The 26,176-nt window shown below is 45.5% G+C and overlaps 1 protein-coding gene across 1 annotated transcript in view; it reads left to right on the top strand.

Moving 5' to 3' along the window:
* Positions 1-26,176, top strand: part of GPC4 (glypican 4) — a 96,653-nt gene that overhangs the window by 35,442 nt on the left and 35,035 nt on the right. Inside the window, exon 2 of the mRNA XM_090061609.1 lies at positions 14,440-14,598. Within this exon, the coding sequence (XP_089917735.1) occupies positions 14,440-14,598 (159 nt within the window). The remainder of the gene's footprint in view (positions 1-14,439; positions 14,599-26,176) is intronic.

Here is a 26,176-nt window from a genome sequence, read left to right as displayed (position 1 = left end):
TAATAATGTCAATTTAATGGGAGAGGTAAATGAATATGGTCATGAAAACGGCACCTTTTCAAATTGCCAGTGTTAGTCTTTCTATAATTAATTTTTCTTTTGGTTCAGCTCTTTTCACATACTTGTTGCATATATAGATTAGATTTGCAGTCATGGTCTGTACTTGCCATCTATTTTGGGGCTAGTTAATAGAGTTTTAATCTCAGTGAAAGTTAACTACCTTTTCTTCTTCCTGCTAGATCTCTTGCATTCCAGCTTGCAGATTAGATTTGTTTTCTTGTGCTAGGTCCAGTATATTTTATTTTTAAGCTGAAAACAGGAAATTGTGGCTGAATTTTTGTGAGCTTTACTTCTTATTTAAGAAGTGAAAGCCTCTGCCAGTCTGTTTTTGCTTTTGCTTGGGGCATTCATTGCACCCAATTTAAAAGCCATTTGTTAGTGCATCTAACACAAGGATATGCCAGCTTCATTATCTGACATAGTTTGTTGCCAGCTTGGGCTTGACTGATGGAAAAATGGCTGTTTCATTGGGCCTTGTATCCAGATGTACATCCGGCAAGTGGGTAGAGTAACATATGGGCATTCTCCGTACGTATGTTTGTACGTGTGTCCAGTTCCTTAATCCTTCTGTTGAAGTTGACTGGTGACTCTGTTTTTGAGCTCTCAGCATTTATGCAGCTGTGTAGATCTTCAGCTAGAAAAAATATTTACTGGGGAGGGGGCCTCCATAAAAGCACTGATTGCAAAGTATACTTTATGCCCATTAAATGTATGACTTGCATGACCCTAGAGCAGGTCTGAGACTGGTAGAAGGTATTGCCCAGATCTACTTAATGCCTCTTTGGAGCTCAGCATTTCAATAGGTATTTAGTTTTCTGGCAGGCCAGTGAATGCAATGAGCTCTGCATGGGCTGAACTGGAGAAGAGCACGGGAGCACAGTTCAGAATGGCAATCCAAACCTGCACGAACACTTGCATCAAGTGTGTTTAAAAAAAAACAAAAACCAAAAATTGGAGAGGTGGCTTCGTGTTTCTCCTGCTCAGACCTTGCGTGAACGTTTTCTTACTGTATTCCAGAAAATAAGGCATGTCAGTTGTAGCCAATTCCCAAGACGATGGAAGCAAGCAGGTTGAAATTGTGCTCCACAGAGATTGGCCAAATGTGTTTTGTGACTTCAAAATTTGCTTTTTGACCAAAAATGAGAATTTTTACAGGGCAGTTTTTTTGTTTGGGGTTGGAATAGTCTTCCTCACCCTCCTCCCCAAATCATTATGTTTTGAAAAAAGTTATTTCCTTCGTGGAATATGCAACAGCTTTTGTGAAAATTTGGGACAAACAATACTTCCCCTCCAAAAAAAAAAAAGAAAAAAAAGAAAAGAAAAAATAAATTGGCATTTTTTTCAACCAGCCCTGTTCTTCTGATTGTCCTTTTTTTCTCTCTTCTCTCCATCGACATCTGTCTTCCTTCCCTTCTACTACGTGCATGGGTCTTGGGGTCTCCTGAACTTTTTGGACACCAGATCGCCTTCAAGTCCTGCAGCCAAATCGGCACAAATGTCTGATGCGAAGGAGTCTGCCTTGACAGACTTCCCTCGACTCTTGGGCATTCCTGAGACATTCCTTCACGTGCTCGCCCAGATTTTCTGTCCAAGAATGTTTTCCTTTGGTTTTCAAACGCAGCTTTTGCTAGTGACTAATGGGTGGGTGGGGAGGTTTCTGTCACCCTGAATAACCCTCAATGTGTAATTCTTGTTGTGAACTCTGTGTGCATCTCCCCCCATCTCCCATATGTGAGATGAGTGAAAAGCAGCATATAATTTTCATTGCAAATTACCTGTTCTTTGACGCGTCCCTGCTTAGACTTGTATCCACCGATAGGCATGAACCAGCTTTCACAGTCTTTGGGATTCGACTACATTTTGTGAGTTCTCGCTTGACAGTTCAAAGGCTGATTCTTTTTTCCTTTTCTGTAACTTTTGCCAAAAGTTTATCCTAGTCTGATCTCTCCATAACCAGATCGAGGGAGGCTCCTTTAGTTACCCGGGGCCTGACTGCTTCAATGTCAAGGCTACATAAGGGGTGATTGATGGGAGCAGGGGGCTCTTCTCAAAGTGCTAACAACTTAGTTTTTGCGCTATCTCTCTTTCTCTTCCTTTGTTTTATTTGCACATGTAAGTCTGCTCAGTGTCTCTCTGGCTTTTGATGTTATCAAAAATGAATTCTCTTTGCCTCTCTGGCTTGTGTTTGGTGGTCCCCTAATTGAATCCATCTCTTGTTTGTTGATAAAAGGGAGCACGCGATGTAACGTCTTTTTTTCAAAGCTAATAGACTTTACATATTCAGGCTGCCCTGTTAAAGAAATGCTTGGTTGTATCACACAAGTACAATGATGATCATATTTTTCCTGAGATAAATAGCTGGTAGTTGTGCAAGGTCTTTTAAAAACTGGCTAAGAGTAATGAGATCTCTCTCTCTCCCCCCCCTCTGCTTTTGCTTAGGATTTAATTTATAGTTTCATAAGGAAACTGTACAGCCTCAGTATAGAATAAAGTGTAGGAGATTAGATTGAGACTCGCATACCTGGAGTCAAACATAACTTTTAAAAATAGGCTTCATTTTTCATTCTTACCGTCAGACTTCCTTGGGAGATATAAGTTCTTACTGCCGTAGAGCAGGGGTCAGAGATCTGGCCCGCCGTGCCTCGCTGCGGTGCTGCCTGTGCGACTTGGACTGGGCCCACACACTGCGCATGGCCCTTGGGGCTGGATCCAGCATGCACGCGGCATGGGCCACACGGAGCAGGTCGGGGTGCTCACAGCACCTGCCACGGACTAGCCCCACACACTGCCTCTCACGTTGCCATGAACTTAAATAGAAAAATAAATGAGCACACTGCCACACCAAAATACCCCTGGAGCTGAGGCTACCCAGAGCATCCAGGGCATCTTCACCAGGAGCTTTGCTGTTGCTTTGCAATGGGAGGCTTTGGGATGCAATGCTGGTGGGCAGTAGGATAAAGCCCAGATGTAAGGAAGAAAAGGCAGTTGTTCTCTTCAGCCAAAGGGAGGATTCACTCACGTGGGACATAAGCCTCCTTCGTTTGAGTTTCCTGAAGATGCCAGGACTGCTGCTATTAGGAGCATGGTAGTGTTAGGGGTGCCCAGCATGCTGGGCTCGGTAGGTTGTAGCAATGATGGAAGCTGTAGGCAAGGAAGCCAGTTTTGGTGCCGATAACAACTGGCCATGTTGCGGGGAATGGTGTTTTGGACTGCCATTGTTTCAGCTGGATAAGTCGAGTTCCAGAAATCTCGCTGTGACCTGGGGATCAATGCTGGGAAGGTTACTCTACCCAGCTGGCCATCGTTCACGTCAGTGCAGGGTAACGAGCTGAGTCCTGGGGTTAGAAAATAAGTGTTGCAATGGGAAGCTGGCCTAGACTGTGTAGAAGGACTTTCTCTTTGCCCAAAGTTGCTCTTGCCAGGACAAAATGAAGGTTTCTAATGTGCATTTGGCTTAGTGTACGCATGGATATAAATCTCTTGTTCTTCCCAGTCTCCAACCCTCATGGCAGTAAATCCACGGACCCAAAGCTGTCAACAAAGCAAAATGGAAAAATATAAGCCAGGCAAACCTTGGCTGTATAGGATATTTTAAGAAACTGTAGGTATGCTCTATGGAAATAATTAGGATTACTTGTGCTAAGGGAGATACGTTGTTGGAGCATTGTAGGCTGAGTAGTTCTCCAGGACCGCAAGATAAATTACCAGCTGAGTTAACAGATGCAGTAAAGCATGACCGAACATAGTTCGCTGTTGTTAGACATAGGTGAAAGCATTTGCGTTCGGGTATCAAACGGTATATTTTAACAGCCTGGCACGTTTGCAACAATTTGTTCAATATTGTTGCCTTTCTCCACGCGTCTGGGGAAATTTCACATGTTGTCAGGGTAATCGCTGAGCAGAGGTGAAACGCCTACTGATTAAAAATCAAAGCAGCTTTCATATTAAAAAAAGCAAAGAAAGAACTGGAAGAAACTATGTTAATGGGCTGGGATGTTACGTAAACTGCAGGATTTTCCTTGTTTAAACAAAGAAGGAAAACCCAGTAACATAACAGCCTAGACAGTGAACTCCTTGAACTAGCTGTGCATGCTCAGAAAGTCAACAAGTGTTGGGTAGTGAGGAAAGGGGAAAGCGTCGGGGTGTCTGCTGCTGAGCCTGATCCAACACCTATCACGGCGGAGCCTGAGCCAACTCTTTAGCTGGTGTGACCTGGCATGACTGCATTGACTTGTTGGAGCTTCAGTGATTAACGCCGGCTCTGAGCATAGCAGTAGATCCTCTTTTGCAGCCTACACCCATTGCTGTGTATTCAGCATCGCCTTGTTATGCATCTCCGGTAGCCTCTCTGGAATTGGAGCATTTCAAATGCATTGAAAAATAAGGTAGAAAAGAGAGAACCGTGATCAGCTACTAAGCTGCAGGTTTGTCTCTAGCTACCTTTGGGGACCCAAAGTTTTCTGAACTACCGAGGACATCAGTAATGTTGGGTGTTGGATGTACCAAAACACCGGGAGCGCCACTGGCATGGCCCCGAGAGGCAGGGCAGCCAGGGAACACCTGTACCCATAGGTGTGAAAGCGGATGGTGGTGCACAAAGAGGGGGTTATCCCGGAAGGCACGGGAAGACAGCGGGACGAGGGGGCTGGGGGAAGGAAAGACTAAAAGCAGAGGCGAAGGAAGCGGGAGCAGCGTGCTTGTCTGCTCAATCGCTGGTCTCTCTCCAGTCTGGTGGCCTGTTCCAGCTTGCACTGCCATTCTGCTGAGCGAGTCGATTCGCGTGCTATGCAAAAGCAATTAGGTTTTGGCGTCTGTAGACTGTTTGGGAATTGCTTCAGATGGGTTCCAGGGAGAAGTGGGGATTGCATCTCTTCCTTGCTCCAAATGCCGGTGAAGGGCGGGTCTAGGCCATTTTTGCCAATTGTTTGTTCCTAAGCCAGTTGGTCTGTGCACATAAGCAGAGGCACTGGGAGAAGCAGAGGCCTAGGCTCCATTTCAGCAACTTTTTTAAACATCAGCCTCCCGTTAAGCTTGAAAATAGTCCTCTTAAGCTCAGTCACTTAGTGAAGGGCATGCTTATGTGCCTTGCTGAGTTTGGCCTCGCAAAGCAACAAGGCTAGGCATGAACCATTGCACAAGATGTACGTGGAGATGTATCTTTTGAAACCTTTTCTCCTTCTGGATGTATTTATTAGAGCAGTAAACTTTACTTTGGATGAAAAGGAAGCTTTTGTAAATATTTGTCCAAGGAATTCAACACGGTTACTCAAGAACAGAACCTGTAAACCTCAGTGGATTAGTAGATGTGGCCTTTAAACTTGGAAACTTTGCAGATCCTTTCCAAAACATGGCTCTGGGAGGCAGGGGGAGGATAAGCCTTTGTGCATTGGAGATGCTACTTCGCATATGTCCAGATGGTAAAAATTCCAAGTACATTTGAGGCCGGAGTCAAATGTCAAATCATATCCCAAATCTGGGAGAAGTGGACTCTTGGGTTGCCAGCGGTGGTACCTTCAATTCTCCCCAGCCTAGGGCAGCAGGCTCCCAAACTCTGCTCTGGTCAGTACAGTCCAATATTGCAACAAGTCTGGGTGCTGTTTTAGCCTGTTTTGTTTAAAAAAGGGTGATTCACAGGAAATTTTTGTGGGTTAGCAGCTGCAAAATGTTCAGGAGCAGTTGCTCTAAGGAGCTGGATTTAGTTATAATTCCAGTAAATGCAGGCAGAGAGTGTGCTCAGCATCTCCAGGTGATGGTGGAAAAAGCTACATTGATGCTTATGAGGATAATTAGGTTTGATTCAGTTTATTTGCTTCTGTTTTCTTTTCCTCTGAAGCAACAGAGACTTTTTGCCCACCAGCTCACTAAGACCCAGCCTGTATCACTGGGCTTTATACTGCTTTTTTTACATCTATTTCTTGGCACAAGAACATTTCAATGGGGAGCTTTTTTCCCTATTAAAACGAAAGAGTGCCCCACAGCAACGCTTTGTTGAAGTAACAGCAAAGTGTAACATAAAGACTGACAGGAAAGGGTAAATCAAATGGTTAAGCTCCAAATTCACATTGCAAGTAACATTTTGATTTCAAATACCTGGACGCACATATGGGGTAGCTTCAGAGGCTGCTGTGAACTCATGGTGTTCCCAAGAGCAGGAGCTTTCCTTTAACCATTTTAATGTCAAGTGGATTTTTTTTCCCCACGTCTAAAATATAGACCAAGATATTTCTTTAGTGCCTTTCATTGGGAAAATCTGAAAGGAACATAAACAGCAATTGAACTTCACAGCTCTGTTCTTCAGAGCAGGGACAGTCTTTGCTTTGCGCATATATAGCGTGCAGGACCTGGGTCCTGCAAATAGACGCAGTTTACTAGGCAAAGAGAAGCGATGGCCGAAAACCAAGCGTTTGCTAAATGTTGAGGACTTTTAACATGTGGAGTCGGGAAAACTGCAGGTGCTCAGTGCTCTGTAGAGATGTGGGGCTGGCAGGGACTGCAGGAAGTCATAGCCCAGCCCCCTGCTCGAGGCAGGCATCTCCATCCCTGGGCATTTCCAGGGAACCATCCCTGTGTGAACCATCCCAAATCTAACCCAAAAGATTGCGAGCTGGACCCCCCCGACCTTGCATAGTTTCAGAGTTGGTGGGTGACCGGCTTCACTGTCTTTGCTCCAGGTCCCCTTGTGAGCTGGTGCGATGGACCTGAAATTTTGCTTTTATCCAATCTTATCAACAGGCATGAGAAGAGTTGGGCGAGTTTGGGGTCCCCCCCACCTTTAACGGTGATGCCAGTGTTTTCTGTCATCGTTATGTTTTCTTCAAGCAGCATGCCAATTATCACTGACGAGTGGAGGGCTAATGTTCTGTGATGATTAGACACAAGTCTAGTGTGAAATTGGATTAGCGTCCGGCCTTGCTGTCCAGGGTTCTTTTTATAGTTGATTTAGAGGAAGTCATAAAACTTTTTAAAGATGATACAAGCTGATGTGGGTTACAGGAAGGAGACAGACAGTATTACGAGTCTGAGCTACTGGCAACACTTATCTGTCCTGGAACAGCTTTTCAACCCTGAGTATTTCACCAGCCTAATTTATGAGAGGACCACGGCTCCACGTGGCATCGTTGTCAGTGGTAGCATGTATCCCACTCTGAATGGCCTTGGAAACTGAATGTTAAATTGCAGTGAAAGGATGGATTGCCCACAGTTGCATTTATTAAAGAAATAATGAGCCTAATTAGTGACTCCCCAAAAAGTCTTCTGGCCTTGCAACTTTATACTGGAATATATAATTTCCGTATCGCATCGTGTTGCATTGTATCGTGTATCATATCATGTATCGTATTGTAGATCATATCATATATTTTGTATCGTATGATATATCGTATCTCATATCACATAGCTTTCATAGAATAGAATATGAATATACCATATAAACATGGTGCGTTCATGAAAAACATGATCTCTGGGCAGGCTTCTCAGTAATCAAGAAACAAAACACCAGACTGGAAATTAAAGGCAGGATAATGGGATGACAGGTTAGGCTATAAATCCAGAGACAGCGTCATTGTGGAGAGGTGATGAAAGTATGTGGGTGAAGGGAGCTGTTTTTGGGATAGCTGGCTCCTCCCCTGCGCTTTCGATCCCATGTTAATTGAGTTGAAGAAACACAAGTTTTCCAACTGGCAGCAGAAATCTCAGTAGTTTAAGGGACGTTTGTCTCCTCCTGATGTTACCCGTTCTGCATTTCCATTGCTCTTGACAGCATGGGCTTGTGAGATTTCTATTTTGAGCTCAATCTTGCGGATGTATGGATAGGCAACATCTGGTAAACCTGGTACCATGAATGTACGTGTTTCAAAGAGGCATGCTCCTACTTTTTGCTAGACATCTTAGCAGCAAGCCTTTATGGGCCCTCCTATCGGGCAGCCGTGCAGGTACCTGTAGGATCCTATGGAAAATACGTATTGAAAGCCCCTGTGTGAGCCACTTCAGTGCGAACGTGCAGTTAACATTCTCCCTTTTGTGTTACCTCACTTCTTCATCTCCAACTGTTATAGCAACTCAATTAAGTGCCCAAAGTGCTTATTGGAACGTTTTATTGAATTGCATGCTAAGCCTGCTTTGAATGGAAGCCACTGCAGGTCTAGGCGAACCCAGAGCAGTGCATGTTGGTAAGTTTAAAAAAAAAGGAAAAAGGCCAAGAAGTATTAATGTAAAAGTGAACAGAAGATCAAGTGTTCTCTTGTACAGATGTGGTTTGGGCTTTAACCAGAATGAATGACAGCAGAACGTGCCTCCATCCATCGTGACAGCACTGAATAACCACCATTAATAGAGCCTCAAAAACCGTGAGGTGCATAGTGTGGGTCCATTTATTTTCTGATAGTAGATCTAGACATTGCTGTGGTTTAGGCTTTTTTCCTTCCCAGCAGGAACTGCCGTAGTTTTCCCCGCTTTGAGGTATTCCTTGTACGCAGTGCTGCCTCCTTCCCGATCTGTGCTCCTCTGGCCGAAGTCCTCTTCCCCGAGCGTCCTGCCTCCATTCCCTCGTGTGCAGCCGTCCTAGCCCACTTGAACCCCAAGCCTTTTTGTTTAGCAAAAAATTCATTTTTGGGAGTTGCACAAGACACCAAGAGGTGTTTTTTGTTTTTTTTTTTAAAGCTAGGGATAGTGAGTGTAGCACAACTGGGAACCCGGTGCGCTGTCGGGTGATCCTGTGCTTTGTTTGGATGGGCTTTGCTCCACCACCCCTCCTTTCCTTCCCTGCAAGTTCATTTGAAACCTGCCCCACAGACGAACACTGAGCCAGAAGTAATTCCCAGAAGTAACTTTACTAGCTAATTTTTTTTATTTTATTTTTTTTTAAAACCCTGCGTAAGAAATGAAATTCCTCCAAAACATGTTAGTTTGGGGCATGGTTGGCAGGAGAGGCAGGAAGCGGGAATGTGAAAATTTATTTTCATTTGGAACATGGAGGCGCTAAAGATAGATACTTTCAGTGTTACACCAGTGGCTCAAAATATCTTTTAGGATTCTCATTTGCCACTTCCCCTCTGGCAGAAAATTTAATATTAGGAAAAGCAGCCCACAGTCCATAAGTATCAGTTCTGTAACGCTGAGTAATAGGCTGCATCCTCCGCTGTGTTAGCACTTAATTTTGGGAGCTCCCAGGCTCCAAACAGAATGGATACCTGGTCATAAGCCAAGACCGCATAGCACTGACATGATGGAGAAATATCTCCCCAAATTAGACCTCCGGTCATTTTATTTCTGAATGTCTGCGTTTCATTTCAGAGCATGGTTTGCTAATGGTCAACGGAATAAAAAATTCAAATCTATATAAAGTCTACCAAAGGAATTCTCTTTGCTATGGGTGTTGCACATGTGCTCTTGAAACACCATTTGCACATCAAAGGCAAAAAGGATCGTGGAAAAAAATGTTACTACTTTGTGCCATCAGAATATTATTATTTCCCATACGATATTTAGAAATGCAAAACACCATAAGGTAGTGGAAAAGGATGTTGTAAAATAGGTAATGTAGTTTCCTAATGGAAATGAGTCTGAATTCATGTTGGGAATGGCAAAAAAAGGGAAAATCAGCTACTTAATTATTTTTTGTGAAAAATACTCACATTTCCATCTTCAGACATATTGATAAAAATGTGGAAGCTGTTAGTAAAAGTTTTCTTCTTTTCATTTAATTCAGGGAACAGACTTCTGATAGTATTACCACTAACAGTGTGGGGGTAGAATCTAAAACACTGTGAAAATTTAACAAAGACCAGGTGAGATGCTTTGAAATAAAACTGCTTTTGTAATTTAGGAGATTTTCACAAAACTAGGTTTGCTAGTTTCTGGCTGTGTCCTAACAGCGATGTTAATCCATGGTCATGGACTGGGACTTCGTGGCTATAGGTGCTGGACAACTTAGAAGAAAGATGATAACTGATGAGCTGTTTTATTGTCTGCTGCCAGATCTTTCATCCAAACCCTACTTTGCCCATCAGTAAGACTGATTTACGTAGGGTGTCCAAACACGTTTCTTATTATGGCGTGTATGCAGCCTTTATACAACTGTTGTAAGCTGCTAATTGAACTGAACAGCTCCTATTTTCATATTAAGCTCTACCTACTTTACTCCCATCTTGCAAACTTGCCAAAGGCTTGAGACAAAGGTGTACCCTATTCTGAAACTGTGCTTCTAAGTCATGGGAGGGGAGGCTGGAAAACAGGTCCATCTCTAAGCATTGACCTCGGATGAATGAGAGAGGTCATCTTCTTCGGCAGTCCCTTGCAGTCAAGGATGATTGTCTTCCATGAATGTGAGTCCAAAGATGGCTGACGCGACTGATACGGGATCGAAAGGTCCTCTGTTTGGGGTGGTCTTGATGCAGATGTAGAACCCTTCCGATCCCCGTATGTGGAGCATATTGCTGAAAATGATCAGACAGGTAGATAGGGCTGCTGTTGTTATATAGCTCAGTGTTGCAACTTCTTCTCTCACCCCGCTTTTTTTATAAACACAACTATGTCACCACATTGAAAACATATAAAGAACAATAAAGTGAAAAAGTATTTTGGGGTACAAGCTTGTGATTACCTACATACAAGTTTCAGTGACTTCTCTCAAAGTCACTGGCCATTAGATTTTGCTCAGAAGAGGGAAAGGACTGTCTCATGCTACCTCTTGATTTTTGGATATACTTATATTCCACATTACAATATAACTGGCCCTCCATAGTCCTCTTTTGTTAGGTAGTTGTAGCATGGCAATCAGGTGGCATACACGTCCACATACTTTTGTTTTTAGCAAAGTGGATTGCTTTTCCACGGTGAATATATTCCATTCTATCCATTCTCCCTTGTTAGGTGGCGTTGCCCATTTCTATGCTTTGGTAATCCCATGGATGCAGCTGAGACGAGGTAGATGCACAGGGATCTGTAGTAATCTGTGATTGGAAGCTTGGAAAATATCCTGAGAAGGAAGAATTTGGGTGAAACACGGGGCCTACAAGCCAGCTGCTGTGCAAGTATTTTTCCGTACAGATATCTAGAAGCAGTGTATAACGGGGCAGTTCTACCACATATGTATGAAGATGCCTTATGGCATTTAGCTCTTCCAACATAGCTCAGAGTTGCATCTAGATGCTTCATAAAGTCTAAATGTAGTGAGAGATGTTCAGCATCATCATTTCATAGAAATTTGACCGAAGTCTCTCTTGTTGCCAAAGAGAAGGTGGTGGAATATGGGCACGGGTCCATTATTCTGATCTCCGCTTCTGTGTGCCTACGTCTGTTGGTGGTCATTCTTCTTTTCTCTGTTTTGAATGAAATGTTAATCATTAAAGGTGCCTGGCATCCATTCAGATAGGGTAAGTCATATACACTAGTGGTTAAAAATGCTGGGCCAAGCTGGAGAAACAATCCCCGAGTTAGGTTGGGGAGGATTTTTTGTTTCCAGAACACCGCGTTTTAGCAGCATTGCTTCCGGCACTGACAAGACCCCAGGCTTTCCGTAATTGGAGAGCATCAGACAGTATTGTGCAACAGATGATTTGCTGCAGAATTGCCTGTTGACCGAAGGCTCCTGAACTGCCAAAGAAAACAAACAAACCAAGCCCATCGTGCACCAGAAGAGTAGATTTAGGAAAACAGATTATTGAGGATGATATTTATTTATAAAGACATTTCATAACTGTTGGAAGGACACGCATTAAGGTATTTAGTCTGGCTACAAAGCTGACCTAAATTGTACATCTAGTTCCAGAGTTAGGCAAATTATAGCATTGTTACGGGATTGTAGCTGGCTACGGGAATGCAGGATGGAGAGTGGCAGACTTCATCCTGCACACAGCACACACCTTTTTAAATGTTTTTACTTATTTACTTATTTATTTGGCTGTGTAACAGATGTAGACGCTTTTTTCTATCAACAGATAGGGAACCGATCAGTGGTTTGCAACCAGGTGTCTCCAGATCTTTTGCAGGGTGCCCTGAGCCGTGAGAAAATAAATGGGGCATTAGGAGATAAACATATATGTGCAGGCTCCAGCTTGTCTCTGCCTGGATGAGCCTCCATTTCCTATGCTCGGCCTCTCTTCCAGGAAATAAGCACGAAATATATTAATTAGTTTTTGAAATAGGGTACCGCTGAATTCACGCAAGGTATGGACGGGTGCCTTGAGTCCAAAAAAGTTGAGAACCTCTGGCAAAAAACATACAGCGCATATTTAAAGTGGCCATGGTCTCCTGTAGAGTTAGGAAGTCATACAGGACATCCGTACACATGTTTGCGCCACATGCCACATGTTTATACATGTTTGCGGCACATGCATTTGTATAAAGGGCAAATTGCACATCGGCACTGAGAAAATGATGCTGCAGGCTTTTGAAGTAAAATGCATCAGAGGTGTTTTAGTTCACAAGGGCACCCCCTCCATTTTCTGCTCATGTTTTGCCACATACACAACTGCACCCGACATGACGCAGTACACGCATGTCAGCTTGTGTGCAGAGGAGACTCGATTAATCGGGCTAGAGTGGAAGTGCTACAGGCTTATCGATCAATCAAGTCTGCTCCAATGCGCCGGCTCTCTGGGACATCCCAGCCCGAAAATGTAGGTGTATAAATGCCCACAGTGGTATTGCAATGCTTGAGTTAAAGACTGCTCTGAACTTGTGTGGGAATCTTGACCGGTGTGTTTTTGCTGCCAACCTGCTCTGGCTTTCAGGTCACCGGGTGATGCTAGAAAGTTGTTGTCTTCTCCATCTTCTTCCTTAGACCACAAGTTAGGGGGTAGTGCTTTTGAGACTGTAAAACTGATAGCGCTGTTATCATTCAGCTGCAGCCTCTATGTCCTAAAACTCCTAGCTGATTTGCAATCCTGAGTTCCCCCAGCAGTAGATAGTTGATTGCATCTGCCGTCCTTCCCACATCTTGGTACTCCTAGCTGGTGCATCCCCGGGGCCACACATCCTGTTGCCTGAGCCCCTTCCTACAAGTTCATATGACACCAGGGCAGCACATTTAGGAGCCGGATTGACAGCTCTCAACATGAAGAGCTCTCAAATTGTGGGGCCTCAAAGAAATTGTTCACAAAAGCGGGTAAAAGGCTAGGGGGCAATCTGATAAGGCATCAGGATGTTTAAAAATCAAAACATGTAGGGCCAAATTCTGTCCATGCATCTGCTCGAAAGTCTGGAGTAACTCGACTGAAGTGTAATTGAGACCAGAGTTCGGCCGTCACTTGACGATCGAAGCTCACAACTTGCTGGTCACTTGGGAAAACATCTGGCCATCTTAGGCAGTCCCTGAAGGTCTGCTGACCTTTTAAACTGCTTCCTTATTGGAAGCAATAATGTTTTAAGTAGGCAAGGCATTCTTTGCCTGTAATTTAAAAATTGTGTGTTGGCCATTTCAATTACAGCAAAAAACCCAACTGCACGAGCCCGTGAGAAGGGCAACTATCAGATGCTGCAATATGTTTGTAGCTACTGCACCACCGAAGAGGTGGGTATTGATTGTGTTTTGTTATTGAATTAGTTCTGGATGAACAAAATAACCAATCTCTTCTACTTTGTAAAATGAAATTAAGCCATATCAGATTGTTTTATAGTTCCTGTGACTCACCGACCCTTGAGCCGTTTTCCGAGTAGCCTGGCGCAGAATTGTCATTTAAGGCAGGGGGCAAATCTCCATGTGGATTCCCTATAACAAGTGCACGACTTTGCTCAGGCTGGTAATTGCAAACTTGGGGAAATCAAGAGCTGGAAATTGTAACGTGCTGGGCTAAGCAATACTCCAAATCACACTGTGTTTTAATACCCCGGTGGTGTTCATTTTGGGGGTATGTTTCCTGTGCAAGACATATGTGTATGTGTATTTATATGCTTACAGAAAGTACCTCTTGGTCACAAGGAGGCGTGACCAGTCCTTTTAAGTGAATGAATGGAAAGTAATTAAAATCCACATAAAAAACCCCTTGCTTTTATATAAAATATAGAAATGTATACAGGCCACTTAGCCAGCCCTTTGTTGCAAGTGGTATTGTTTATAATGAATAGCTAGCTATGTGAAGAGTTTATTTACTGAATAAATAAAACTTGAGGACGTATTTTTAGCATACTGAGAGAGAGACAGAGCAAGGGTGTTCATGTGGGTACTGCTGTATTTCCCCGGTGATTTGACCTTTCCTATGTACAAATCCTGCACTCTTCGTTGAGGTAAAATCCTGTTGATCTGGGGAGTTGGGCTCAGGTAATGGAGTTCAGGGTTGGCGCGTGTGCCTGCATCAGCAACATTTATTTTCTTGGCTTTGGCACGTTCTTGGATGTCGAATTGAATGATTCATTCTTGATCTTTCATTCTTGATCTTTCAGGTGACCATTTGAAAGTATGTTCGCAAGGCTACACCTGCTGCTCTGAAGAAATGGAAGAGAAGTACAGCCAGCAGAGTAAACAGGACTTCAGAAACGCAGTTGTGGAGCTTAGCAATCACTTGCAAGCCATGTTTAACTCCCGATACAAAAAGTTTGATGGTAAGTGCTGGAGTTCTGCCTTTCCTCTCTGATGCAGACACAGTGAAATCCTCCCCTTATTTCCTTTTGTCGGCAGACGACTTGCACTGTGTCTTTTTCTGCTTGCTGGGAAGGTTCGCGACTCTCAACTTGTGGCGGTGAGGTTAGAGCATTGCTTGTTTTGCAGTCCAGCTTGATAGAAATATTTGCTGATTGTGGTTGTTGATTTCCCCATAGGGGATACATCTTTCTATCTGATTAATCCACTCTGCCATAAATACATTGACTGCAGTTAGCTTTGTCTCCGCAGAGCGTGTAGTTATAGTGTGCTTGTCTTGCAGTGTTGATCTCCACGAATGCTTCCACTTTCCCAGCGTGCCAGGAACTAGATGGATTTATTCCCCGTTGAACTTCAGCATTGCTTCAGCATTGTTGAACTTCAGCATATACAGCGCCCTTATTCCGTCAGGGGCCTGGGTTCAAGTGAGACATGTCTAGTCTCTGCCTAATTCCTGTCTCTGAAACTGTTGCCAAAGTGAGCACGTCTTGGCGACTGATAAGTGGGAGATGTCATTTCTTTTTTTGTCCACCTGAAGTCTGCTGCAGTTTCCCTTCAGGTTGACTTTTCTAGGGGTAGATCCAGCTCCTAGGGAATAATAGAAAGACAACCCTCACTTACAGCGTACCACATAAAAGAGACACCTGAAAACTTGTACACCAGTGCCCTCTCGTCCCCAGCCCCGTCTCACCCGGGTCAGTCAGTGTTACTTCCATTGCATGTTGCTATCCAGTAGTTATATTGATCAAATCATTTATGGAAAAAAAGCCCAGCTGTCCTCAAGTGGGGGGGAATTTGCTGCTTTTCAAGAGTTAATCCGTGGGTGAGTCTCCTGAATTGGGCTATGCAGGTGACTTCTACTCTTGTAGCATCGTGCCAAGATCATTAGGACAAGGATTTCCTGGGAGAGCCTTGGGTTGGGAAGCTCCATTATATCCAGCTCTGTCTGAATCCAGCTCTTGTGTGCATCCCTCTACAAGCTCTGATACCCTCTGAGCATATAAGGGGAGGGAGCTGGCTCTCAGCTACTTACATACATCTTCTGTTGCCTGTTCTGGAAACATGAGGTGGGGCCCATTTCATGCAAAAAAAAAAATCTTGAAATGAGTTGGATGGATACAGAGCTCTGTTGAGCTTTCACAGTGTTGCATCTGGTTTTGTCCCACCTTTTATTTTTGTGGTCTCAGTTGCTGGCTCCACAGTACTGCAGAGTTCCTCTGAACATTTTTTCATTCAATCAGTGGTGCAGCTTGCATGGATTTTTCTATGGATGCTGGCTGTAGCTTAAAAAGGGCATGTTTTTGAAGGCCTATGAGGAGGAGCCCGTATGTTAAACTTTGTGTCTGGGAGTCTCTGTGCATGCATTTTAGTCCTCAAGGGCAGCGATAATGTGCCTTGTAGTTGTGTGACGGAGCTGTTTGTTATCATTTGGACAAGCATCTGCATGGGAAGGTTTGGATGGGAACAGTCCTGCCATGAGTAAGGGACTGGACTAGGTGACCTCCTGAGGTCCCTGCCAGTCCTATTTTCCTATGCGCTTTCTTTCAAAATACACCAGAACTGGGGTAAATAAAGAAATTGCAACTTGTCAGCAAGTTGACAGGAAATTACACCTGCCCTAGCTATTTTGCCTTTTGCCTTTTGGGGTTTCCTCTGTCTCCTTCCTGGTGCAGAAAGGGCATGAGAGAAGCAAAACCGCAGTGCCTGGACTTCTAGACTCATTAAACACTGAACCAGACACTGGGTGTAATCCAACCCATAGATAAGCCCCTAAGAGAAGACCAGAGGAAAAGCATCTGCGTCCCCTTAAATGAACACTGAGACTCTTTGAAGCGCTGTGTGCACATGTCTGCTTTCAGATGCAACAGTTGATTGCCTGATTTTCCCTAACCGGATGCAGACGTCGGCTGAGTGTAAGGAGTACAGTAAGGTGTGCCTGCTTCTTGTTTTGATGCAAGATGCTGCAATTCTCTTTGAAAAAGATGCAAGTAGCTGGAATCCTCAAAGTGCAAGCTTTTAACATAAGAGAGCATGATCACCTTTGATAGGCACCTTGTGGTAGAGGTTAGCATGCAATTTAAGTAGAGGGTCTTTGTCTGGGTCCCATCACAATGAGTCCTGCTGCTCCTCTGTTCAGAATTGAAGACATGGTAGGGCAGAAGGAGACCCTTGAAGTCACCTTGTCTAGCTTCTGCAGTTGAAGCAAGAGAGGTAGATCTAGCCCATCCTGGGAGATATTTCTCAAGCTGTTCTTAACCTCCGGTGAAGGAGGAACCACATTGTTATCCTTAAATCTGGCAATGGCAGAGGGGGTAATTTTTCGATAGAGTATGTTAGATTCTCCGCTCCGACAGGGCAGAGATTTTTAGGCCTGGCTAGTTAAGGATGAGCACTTGTGCTTCAAGTGGCTGGCCTGCGTTGCAACCATTTTGCTACCTGGGGAGTGACTTAAGCACTGACCTGTGGGTACCTTTTGTGAAAAAAAGTTTAAAAAATCCCATAGCCGAAGTGAAATGAAACCAGTGGAGGTGTGTTGAAAATGGAAAATAGAATGATGCATGCTTCAGACGTGGTTGAAATTCCCATGTCTGCAGATTAGCAGTACATGGTCTGAAGCCAGAAAGAGAAACACCTGACCCAAATATTGATGCAGCCCTTTTCAGACCAGATTTGAGGAAGCAGCTGTTCCCTCGTGGAAGTTCACTTTTTCTTGCTGCAGGTCCGCACCTTTTTGGAACTCCTTCAGGCTGCCTTGTTGAAGTTTGCCATCGCCCAGATCGTACCGAGAATAGGGTTGACAGCAAGCAAGCAAGCAAGTCGTGTGCTTTCCTCTGCCTCGTATAAAATCCTCTGGATAGCAGCTGTCCTGTTCACTGTGGAGGCATGCAGGCTGCTGCTAAGGACCTGAGTTTACTGAACAAAACTGCATGCAGGGGTCAAGTTCAAAGGGACAACTGTTAGCTCAGTTGGGTAGAGCTTGGTGCTGATAATACCAAAGTTGCAGGTTTGCAACGCTGGTTGGATTAGATGATCTCTTGAGGTCCCTTCCAGCCATACATCTCTCTGAACAGGAATGCACGCTTTGTCTGCCAGGTCAAAGGCCGTTCTTGCTTAATAGCACGTTAACACTGCTCTGGGAACGAGGCATTGTAGCAAGCATCTTTCTCATTCCAAATGGCAGTTTCTGGCCTTGGATTTAAGTCCTTTTTTTCACATCTTTGGAAGTATTGTCACTAATCTGTTAGCCTTGACATTCACATTTGAACAGGAGACAAACCAGTACAAAGTGCTGCTAATGCACTTGACGTACCCATGGCCATAATACAATGACAGTAGAGTTGTCCATGTGATGGATGGTGCAGTGTAGCATGGTTGTTAGGTATTTTTCCATACGTTTTAAAGCATCCTTCAAGCGCTATACACTGTGAGCATTGATCTGAGGAGGATCAGAGTTGCATCGATCTGACACTGAAGTGACACGTTGCAGGAAACGGAGCAGGCACACCAGGTGTTTGATGTTTGTCTTTAACTGGACAAATCAGAAGCAATTTCCACTCCTAGTCCCCTAAAACTCCAGATCGAGGCATGTGTGTGTTCAGCTTTCAGGGGACCAGAGTGCATAAAGACTTGGAAACCCAATTTCCTAGCCAGTGTTGTACTTTTTATTACACCATACTTTTTCCACCTCCGCAGGCCACTTCTGTTTTGGTCCAAATGGTTTAAACCACACGTCTCCATGGCATAAGGCATAGCAATAAGGTGCAAACCCAGAAATAATTTATTGTGATCCCTCCTGACCTTAAAAATGTATGAATAATGCAGTGGCAACCGCTGCAATTACTGTGCTGGAGATTGTGCAAACCTGTAGCCCAGCTTTGGACTTCATGAATTTCTCTCAGGTGGGAGTCCTCTATGCTGTGGTCTCTCGGTAATGAGATACGTGTTCAGAAGGGTGAGGGGACGGCCCAGAGGCTTTTTGGGGCACTAGAGTATGGGTGGGACCCCCCTTTTTTCCCTTTAGATTGTTCTCCATTTCTTGGCACTTCCTCTCTTGCTTTCTTTTACTTCTTGCAAGGTGCAGGCAAGGCTTAAAATGGTTCCTGCCAAGGGCAAAAGCTGTGTTGATGTGATGGTTAAATAGGACAGCACCCAGGTACCCACTGCCAGCCACGGAGAGGCTGATAGATGACACGCATATGCAGTTTGAATGCAAGTTGAAACTGGAGCATAGTACACATCTTACGGCCTTTCAGTCTGGAGTGAGCTGGGCAGGGACCTCGCTGAGCATGGTGGAGCTCCCTGGGCTGTCTGGATGCTACAATAGTGCATCTAAACCAATGCCACCGTGCGTTTTGGTGCCTGGCTAGTCATTGCCCCTATGGGGAGCCAAGCACCTACTAGTGCAGTTGAGTTGATCGCCTCTTGTCATTTCCCGTGGACCTACCGTGGGGTTAGGGAAGGCGTGTGAGCTCCAGCTCTTCCAGTTTCTTCCCAAACAGTGCTCAGATAATATCATACAATCATAAGCAATGAGGGTGGAAGGGAGCTCAGGAGGTCACATCCAGTCCATCCCCTGCTTCAAGCAGGACCAGCTCCAACTACATCATCCCAGCCAAGGCTTGGTCTACTTGGACCTTAAAAACCTGTAAGGATGGAGAGTCCACCACCTCTCTGGGTAACCTGTTCCAGTGCTTCACTACCCTCCGCATGAGAGAGTTTTTCCAGATATCCAACCTAAACTTGCCTTGCTGCAGCCTGAGCCCGTTGCTCCTTGTCCTGCCATCTGCCCCCACTGAGACCAGTCCAGCTCTGTCCTCTTTGCAGCCCCCCGGCAGGGAGGTGAAGGCTGCTACTCAATCCCCCTCGGTCTTCTCTTCTCCAGACTAGCATGTACACACTGATCAATCCCCCAGCGGGGTTGGCAGGAGACACGGCGCGCTTGGCGCCTGAGCGACAAAGTAATTCATATGACGCTGCATCTGGGAAGCTATTAAACACTGAGAAGCTCCAGTTCCTGCCTCCCCTGCTGCCCCACCACTTTCCATTAATGTTCAAGATAAACCAAATATGAATGGAGTAAAACGACCCCCCCTTTGGGACAGTGGACTGGAAAGTAATTGAATTGGAGTGAAGGGACCTCTCACACCGGTCACCAAGAGGCTGTATGTAAAACATGAGCAGAGCTCTTGGCTCGCAGCGGAGAAGTCTCAGGTGCCCCACGCCCCTTTCAAGTCTGAGGACTTGGCGGGTAAAACGCTCCGGCTGGAAGCCCAAGGGGTCCGGTAATTCAGTGGAGCTGTTCCAGCCTTGTTTTTTAAGCCTTGCATCTAGACAGATTTATTTTAATGAGGATTATTTCTTTTCTGCCTGCTAAAGGTCGTTCGAGTTCTGCAGTGCCGGCGAAGCGGATTCTTTTGCTGTTATTAAGCCCCCTGGAGAAAAATTTCAGGCTTCCTTCTTTGGTAGCCAGATTGTCCTCGAGAGCAAAAATGCTGCAGTGCCCTGGGTTTTACTAGCTGAGGATGCCGTCGAGGGAGATGGCAGGAGGGAAAGGTTCCCATCTCGGGACACAGTTGTCAGCTGCTTGGGTGGTTGCAGGAGTCTCTCATTTATTGGGAATGTGGGAACGGGGTGCGGCTGGAATAGTCATTGCATTAGAGAGGCGAGAAATTCGCCTCCCGGCCCAGTCAGCTGTGTCCCGTCCTCCCGTTGCTGCGTGGAGGGCTTGAGCATTGAAGCCAATGGCGAGTTTGCTGCTGACTTCACGGGAAGTAGAAAAAGGCTGGACCATTATTCAGTGGTTTCCAGCATCAGCTAAAGATGGCTATGGCCTGAAACTCAGCCTTGTTGAATCCCCTCCTGGGTTTGCTCAGCCTCCCATGGGGAGCTGGAAGTTTTGAGTGCCACATGGAGGGAGGATGGGCCTGGGAACCCCATGCTGCCCTGCGTTTGGGGGCACAGGTACTGGATGGGCTGCTCAGGCTGGCATAATGTGCTGAATCGTTGCCTTTGTGCTTCTGGGAAAATAGGGGAAACTCCTGCATTTCCATCTCCCAGGCTGGATTTCCATGCATTGTCTAGGCTTGTCCTCCCAGGCTGCTCCTCCTCACCCCTCCTGAGGATTTGCCAGGCTTTTGGTGGGGCCTCTGGTAGTTTTATTGCCTCCTTCAGCTATATCTCTTTTTTTTTTTTTTTTTATGGGGTCAGAGAATGCAGAAAATGATCTAGCAGCCTTGTTTCTGGTGCAGCTCCTGTGTGCAAGGGCCCTGTCCCAGAAAGCCTGCAGCACATGCTTTGTAGGTGTGTGGACCACAGAAATCGCAAGAGTGTGAACAGAGACCAAATTCATCCCTGCCAGTTTAGAAGCCTCTGGATGGCTCCAGACAGCCCGTGTGTTGCCCTTAACGCTGTACCATTGCTCATAACATCTCTCTAAGCATGTAAATGAGCTGTGAGGTGGGCGCATACTTGCACGCTAAATTGGTGCTGATATGCTGGTGGGTGACAGCATCTAACAAGGGCGGGCCACACAGTATAGAACTAGGGACTGACTTAGTCTGTGGTTTCGCGGATTGTCTGCAAAATCCATTAAATCAATGATGAAAAAAGCTTAATAAAATAAAACGCTGGCTCCCCCCTTGGGAACCGAGTGGTCAGAATCCTTCCTGATGCTCCGAGGCAGGGCTGGTTGGGTGCAAGTGCATGCTTTTCCCCCGTGCCTGTACAGCCCCCAGCCATGCTGTGGCTTGCACAGCTGTGCAGGGGATGTGGCATTCACGCTTCTTTGCCAGAAGGGAACGGCGTGTGTAATGCTCTTTCGTTACTAATTGCTATAAGCCAATCAATCTGCCATTGTTTTCTGGTTTAAAATTAACTTTTCCCACCGGCCTTCCTTCCTTTCCTCAGGGGAAACCATTGTGTACACGTGCATGCTTTGCTTACAGGTGCGATTCTGGCCTGTGTCCTTGCACAGTGGTTGAGCAAATGCTGTTGTGCATTTCCATGGTGACTGTATGAATTATGTCTATGTCTCCTAACATGATACGCGTTACATTTGGTTTTTATGTTGCCGTAGTGCCCAGGAGCCCTGGTCATGGATCCTGGACCCCATTGTGCTCATGTGGCTTAAACACAGATGCTGCCTGCTCCATAGAGATTACAGGCCAAGTATAAGAGTAGAGATGCCAGGCAGGTCCGGACAGACATAGAAAGCCACTGAGATGGGCCAGGTCAACACAACGGGTGATGATTGTGGCGCATCCCCAGGCTAGCCATAGTGGCGATGGTTTTGCAACTATTGCATCAAACTTGAAGGGACTTGCAAGGAGCCTCCCAGCCTATTAGTGTGTTTTCAACCCCACTTTGTGCAATAGGGGCCTTGGGGACCCGCTTTCTGACCCTTGTTGCACAGCCCAGCCTCCCAAATGCCACCGTTAAACAGCAGAGGAGGCAGGGGCAAGGAGAGCGATGAGGTAGCTGGGCAGTGTACAGGGAGCTGCTACCAAGGTGCGAGGGGAAGGTATGGGATGAAGCATGAGCAGCGAAGAAGAGGGCAGTGGAGATGGACTTCCTTGGCTAGTGAGAAGTGGGAGCCAAAGAGCACTAGGCTAAGACGAGAGGGAGATGGGAGCTGGAATCGGGGAAGACTCGGGTGGAGAGGAGGTGAGAAGAACAAGGAGGGGCAAGGACAGATCGAGGTGGATGTTTGCCTGCTGAAAGGTGGGGAGGGCAGTGGGGATCGAGCAGGGGAGAGGGGTTGGAAGTGGAAAAATGGGGAAAAACCCCACCAGGACCTGACCTGGTGCAGGAGCACAGGGGGGAGGCAAGGTCTCTATTGGGGAGGGCCCCATGGCTCCAGGTCTCCGGGAGAACCAAGCTCTGGAGGGTTGGCTCGTGGCTAGCCCCCCATGTAATTCAGCACTTTCCTTTTCTCTCCATCTCGACTGTCTCTTCCATGAGTTTGGTTTTGCTTGACCTCAGGGTGGTTGCAAATGCCTCTTCAGCTTTTCTCTGCTGTCTTGGGTTTGAGCTGAAGGCAGACTCCCCAAAAATATGGAGCGAGGCAGTTTCTGGACCTACCAGAAACAGGACGTTCCAGGAATCCCAGGAGGGCTGTTCTTAGGAGAGTTCAGGATTTTTGTTGTTGTTGTTGCCTTCAAGACCTTGCAATAATTATGTGGGCTCTTGGGTGCTTTTGTAAATTCTGCTTCCCAGTTCTTTGAGGTCTGTGTGTCACGAGGGCTGTTACTGTGATATGGGTATGGTTTTTAAACCTCCTTTTTTTTTTTTTTTCCAGACTAGGCAGAAAAACTCTTCCCATGTCAGTAAGTGCTAACACATGTTTGAAAACCGGACAGAGAAACCACTTTTGGCCTTGCCCTTCCCTTCCTTACTTCATATTCAGTGAATGTGTTAACGCTATGTATTCATCAGTTTCTCAACACTTCGGGAAAAATGGTCGTTAAACTGCAGTTTGCTTTTTCCCCAAGTGGAAATTACAAATGTGGTATATGCAATAAAGGAAGTGAACGCCTATTAAAAGTAATGAGCCACGTTTTTGGGTTGGTTTTTTTTTTTTTTTTTTCCAGAAAGCTGAGAAAGTGGCATAGCTGTGGATGTGTTTGCCTTGGAGATGAAGCTAAAGCTGGGGAGTCCTTGTGTCTTGTCTCTTTTATCTCTCGGGCTCAAACGCCTCAGTGCCACGCTGTGCTGCGGAGCCAGCTGCCCGGTGGGGTCAGGTCCCCAAATGCACCTGGGAGAAGAGCATAGTGGTCAAAGTAAAGCCAGAAAGTGCTTTGGAGAACTCCTCTGTCATCTTAGCGTCACACGCACACTCTCAGTCTCTCTCTCTCTGTGAGCCTATCTATGCAATATAAAGATATATGTGGCTATGCCACTCTGGAAACAATCGCAAGTATAATAATGCCCTGTCAAGACCAGGTAATTAAGGGCTTAGATACGGTGGGCAATCTTTCATTCCTAACGCTTGGAATGACATTTTAAAAACACACCCAAAGTGCTGGGTGTTGAATTATCTAAAGCCCTCGCTAATTGTGCCCATAAAATGGAGCGCACCCCTTTGCATGCTCAATCCCTGGTTTTGATGTGCCCTGGAGAATTGTATGTCTAGCTGGTGTTTGTTTGCACAGTTAACTCAGATATGCAAAGCAGCGCATGTTTTAAAGGCCGGGTGAAAACGTGACCTTAAAATAAACAAACGTAGCGCTTGGTGTATATAAAATTTAACACGTTCAAAGGCCTTCTCTAACATAAAAGTGCAGTGTAATTATTTTACTGTCCTTTGGGGTTACAGGAGTTCAACAAGTAAGCTTGCATTTAAGCAGTGGTTTAGGGTTAACAGTCACTCCACAACCTTGGGCGCAAAACTTTTTCTCTTTCTTTTGTCACAGTTTATCCCAGTTTTATGGAGGGGCACCAGCCTGTTCCTGCTGAGATCGGATTCAAGGAGCTGTAAAATGCTTTGGAATACCTGAAGGGGAAATGCTATGCAAATGCAGCGTAGCCTCAGATTCAGTATAGACTTGTGCTCTTAGGTCATGTCTGCATAACAGATGATAACTTATAGATTCATAGACGTTAGGGTTGGAAGGGACCTCAATAGATCATTGAGTCCGACCCCCCCGCATAGACAGGAAAGAGTGCTGGGTTCAGATGACCCCAGCCAGATGCCCATCCAACCTCCTCTTGAAGACCCCCAGGGTAGGGGAGAGCACCAACTTGGTAACAGCTTTCAAATACCTGAAGGGCAATTATAGCAAGGATGGAGATGGCCTTTTCTCTGTGCTCATAGGGACTAGGAGCAATGGCTTCAAGTTGCAGCAGAAGAAATTTGGGTTGCAGATTAGGAGGAACTTGCTGACTAATGAGGGTAGTTGAGCACCTACCTGGAGAAGTGGTGGTATCTCCATCCTTGAAAATTTTTGAGAGCAGGTTGGACACATACTTAGCTGGGATGATTTCGTCAGGGACAATCCTGCCTTGAGCAGGACGCTGGACTAGATGTGACCTTGTGCGGTCCTTTCCATCCTGATTTTCCTATGTTCCTTCAAATAAAAAAACCCTGCAGATTTGAGATGGAAACGGACATCCAGAGAGTTAGGTTTGCTGTTAGACAATAAATTCCCATGCTCTGTATTGGATGAAAGAAGTATTTTTCACATGATCTGTAATTCTGCAGAAAGTAGCATTAAACGAGCCTGGCTGTAGAGGCTATCTCAGGTAGTGGGACTAGTGGGAAGCTTGGCATTTTCCTGGAACTACTGCCTGACAGGTCTGGTTTTGCCCTAGTCTGACCTCCTCTTCCTAGCTTTTCTTATTCAAAGAAAGCAAATGGCCAAGTAAGCATGGACACAATCTTTCTACGGTTTGGTTTATAAGGATGGCTTCAAAGGGCTCGTTTAAAACATGTCCCCTGCCCTCGAATTTTCTTACTGTAATATCTGAAACATCAAATCTTGTTCCCCTTGGTGCTTCAGGATGTCTTGGAGCACTTTCCGTAAACATTCGTCATTGAAATTAGTCACTGGAATTGAAATAGATGCTAACCAAAACAAACCGAATACCAAGGTTGAAGCCATCTGGCTGTCGATCCCCTCCCTCTCTCTTTTGAAGTGGAGTTGTCCGTTGGCAAGAGAAGTCACTGGTTTTTGAGTCACCAGAATCTTCCAGGGTAGACCAGACTCATTTCTTCTTCTGTTTAAAATGAAAAGTAAAATCCTGATGTTAGGGAAACCTTATACCTCGGACAGACCTCTGTGGGCTACCTCCGTTACAGCTACCTTGTGGCAGACACTGATTTTGCTTGCCTATTTGAACCTGGTAAGGCAGTTCTACCGAGCCAGATTCCCTTTGGTGCTATCCTTGGCAACCTATCCTGTTTAAATGTAGAAAGCAGCATTTGTCTCAGTGGAATTGGTTCAGCTCAGTTGACTGCGAGATGCAAAGAATTTAACTTGGCATAAGTCTGTGCTGAATATTTGATTTGCTTGAACTGAGTGTGAAGGTTGTATGTAACCACCAGGAGCCATGCAGTTGCTTGCTTTCATTAAAACTCTGGATAAATTTAAATACACAGTTGGCATGTCTACACATTCCTTAACATGCCCTAGTTACTGCGCATTAAGTTTAGTACTTGGAGAACCAAGTACTAAATCAGCGTGCAGTAATTTGTGCTACTGTGCAGTACATAGGAGACGTGTGGGGGGGCATGTGCCCCCCCGAGATTAGCTCTCACCAACTGGGGAGTGGGGGCACCAAGAGAAGTGCCAGCAGCACTTCTGGTTTGCCGCTGGCTCTTGTGGAGTTGGCAGTTGGCCACTTGGGGACTCCCCTTCAGTTGGTGATCAGCCACTGGTGCCCCCCCCAGACTTGGGAGGCAACAGTTGCCAATGGTGTAGTAGCATTAACAAACGGGTTTTTAGTGACGCTTACTGAGCACTAGCTGAATAACACCGTGCAGAAGTGTATTAGAATGGGTTTTGCCCGGCACGCTACTGCACAGTGTGCATCTCGTGTAGATGC

This window comes from Crocodylus siamensis, chromosome 8 (genome assembly GCF_052110815.1).
Source record: "Crocodylus siamensis isolate JL-2025a chromosome 8, ASM5211081v1, whole genome shotgun sequence".
NCBI classification, from domain to species: domain Eukaryota; kingdom Metazoa; phylum Chordata; order Crocodylia; family Crocodylidae; genus Crocodylus; species Crocodylus siamensis.
The sequence above is the reverse complement of the archived record's forward strand: the minus strand, read 5'-3'. Positions and strand labels throughout refer to the sequence as shown.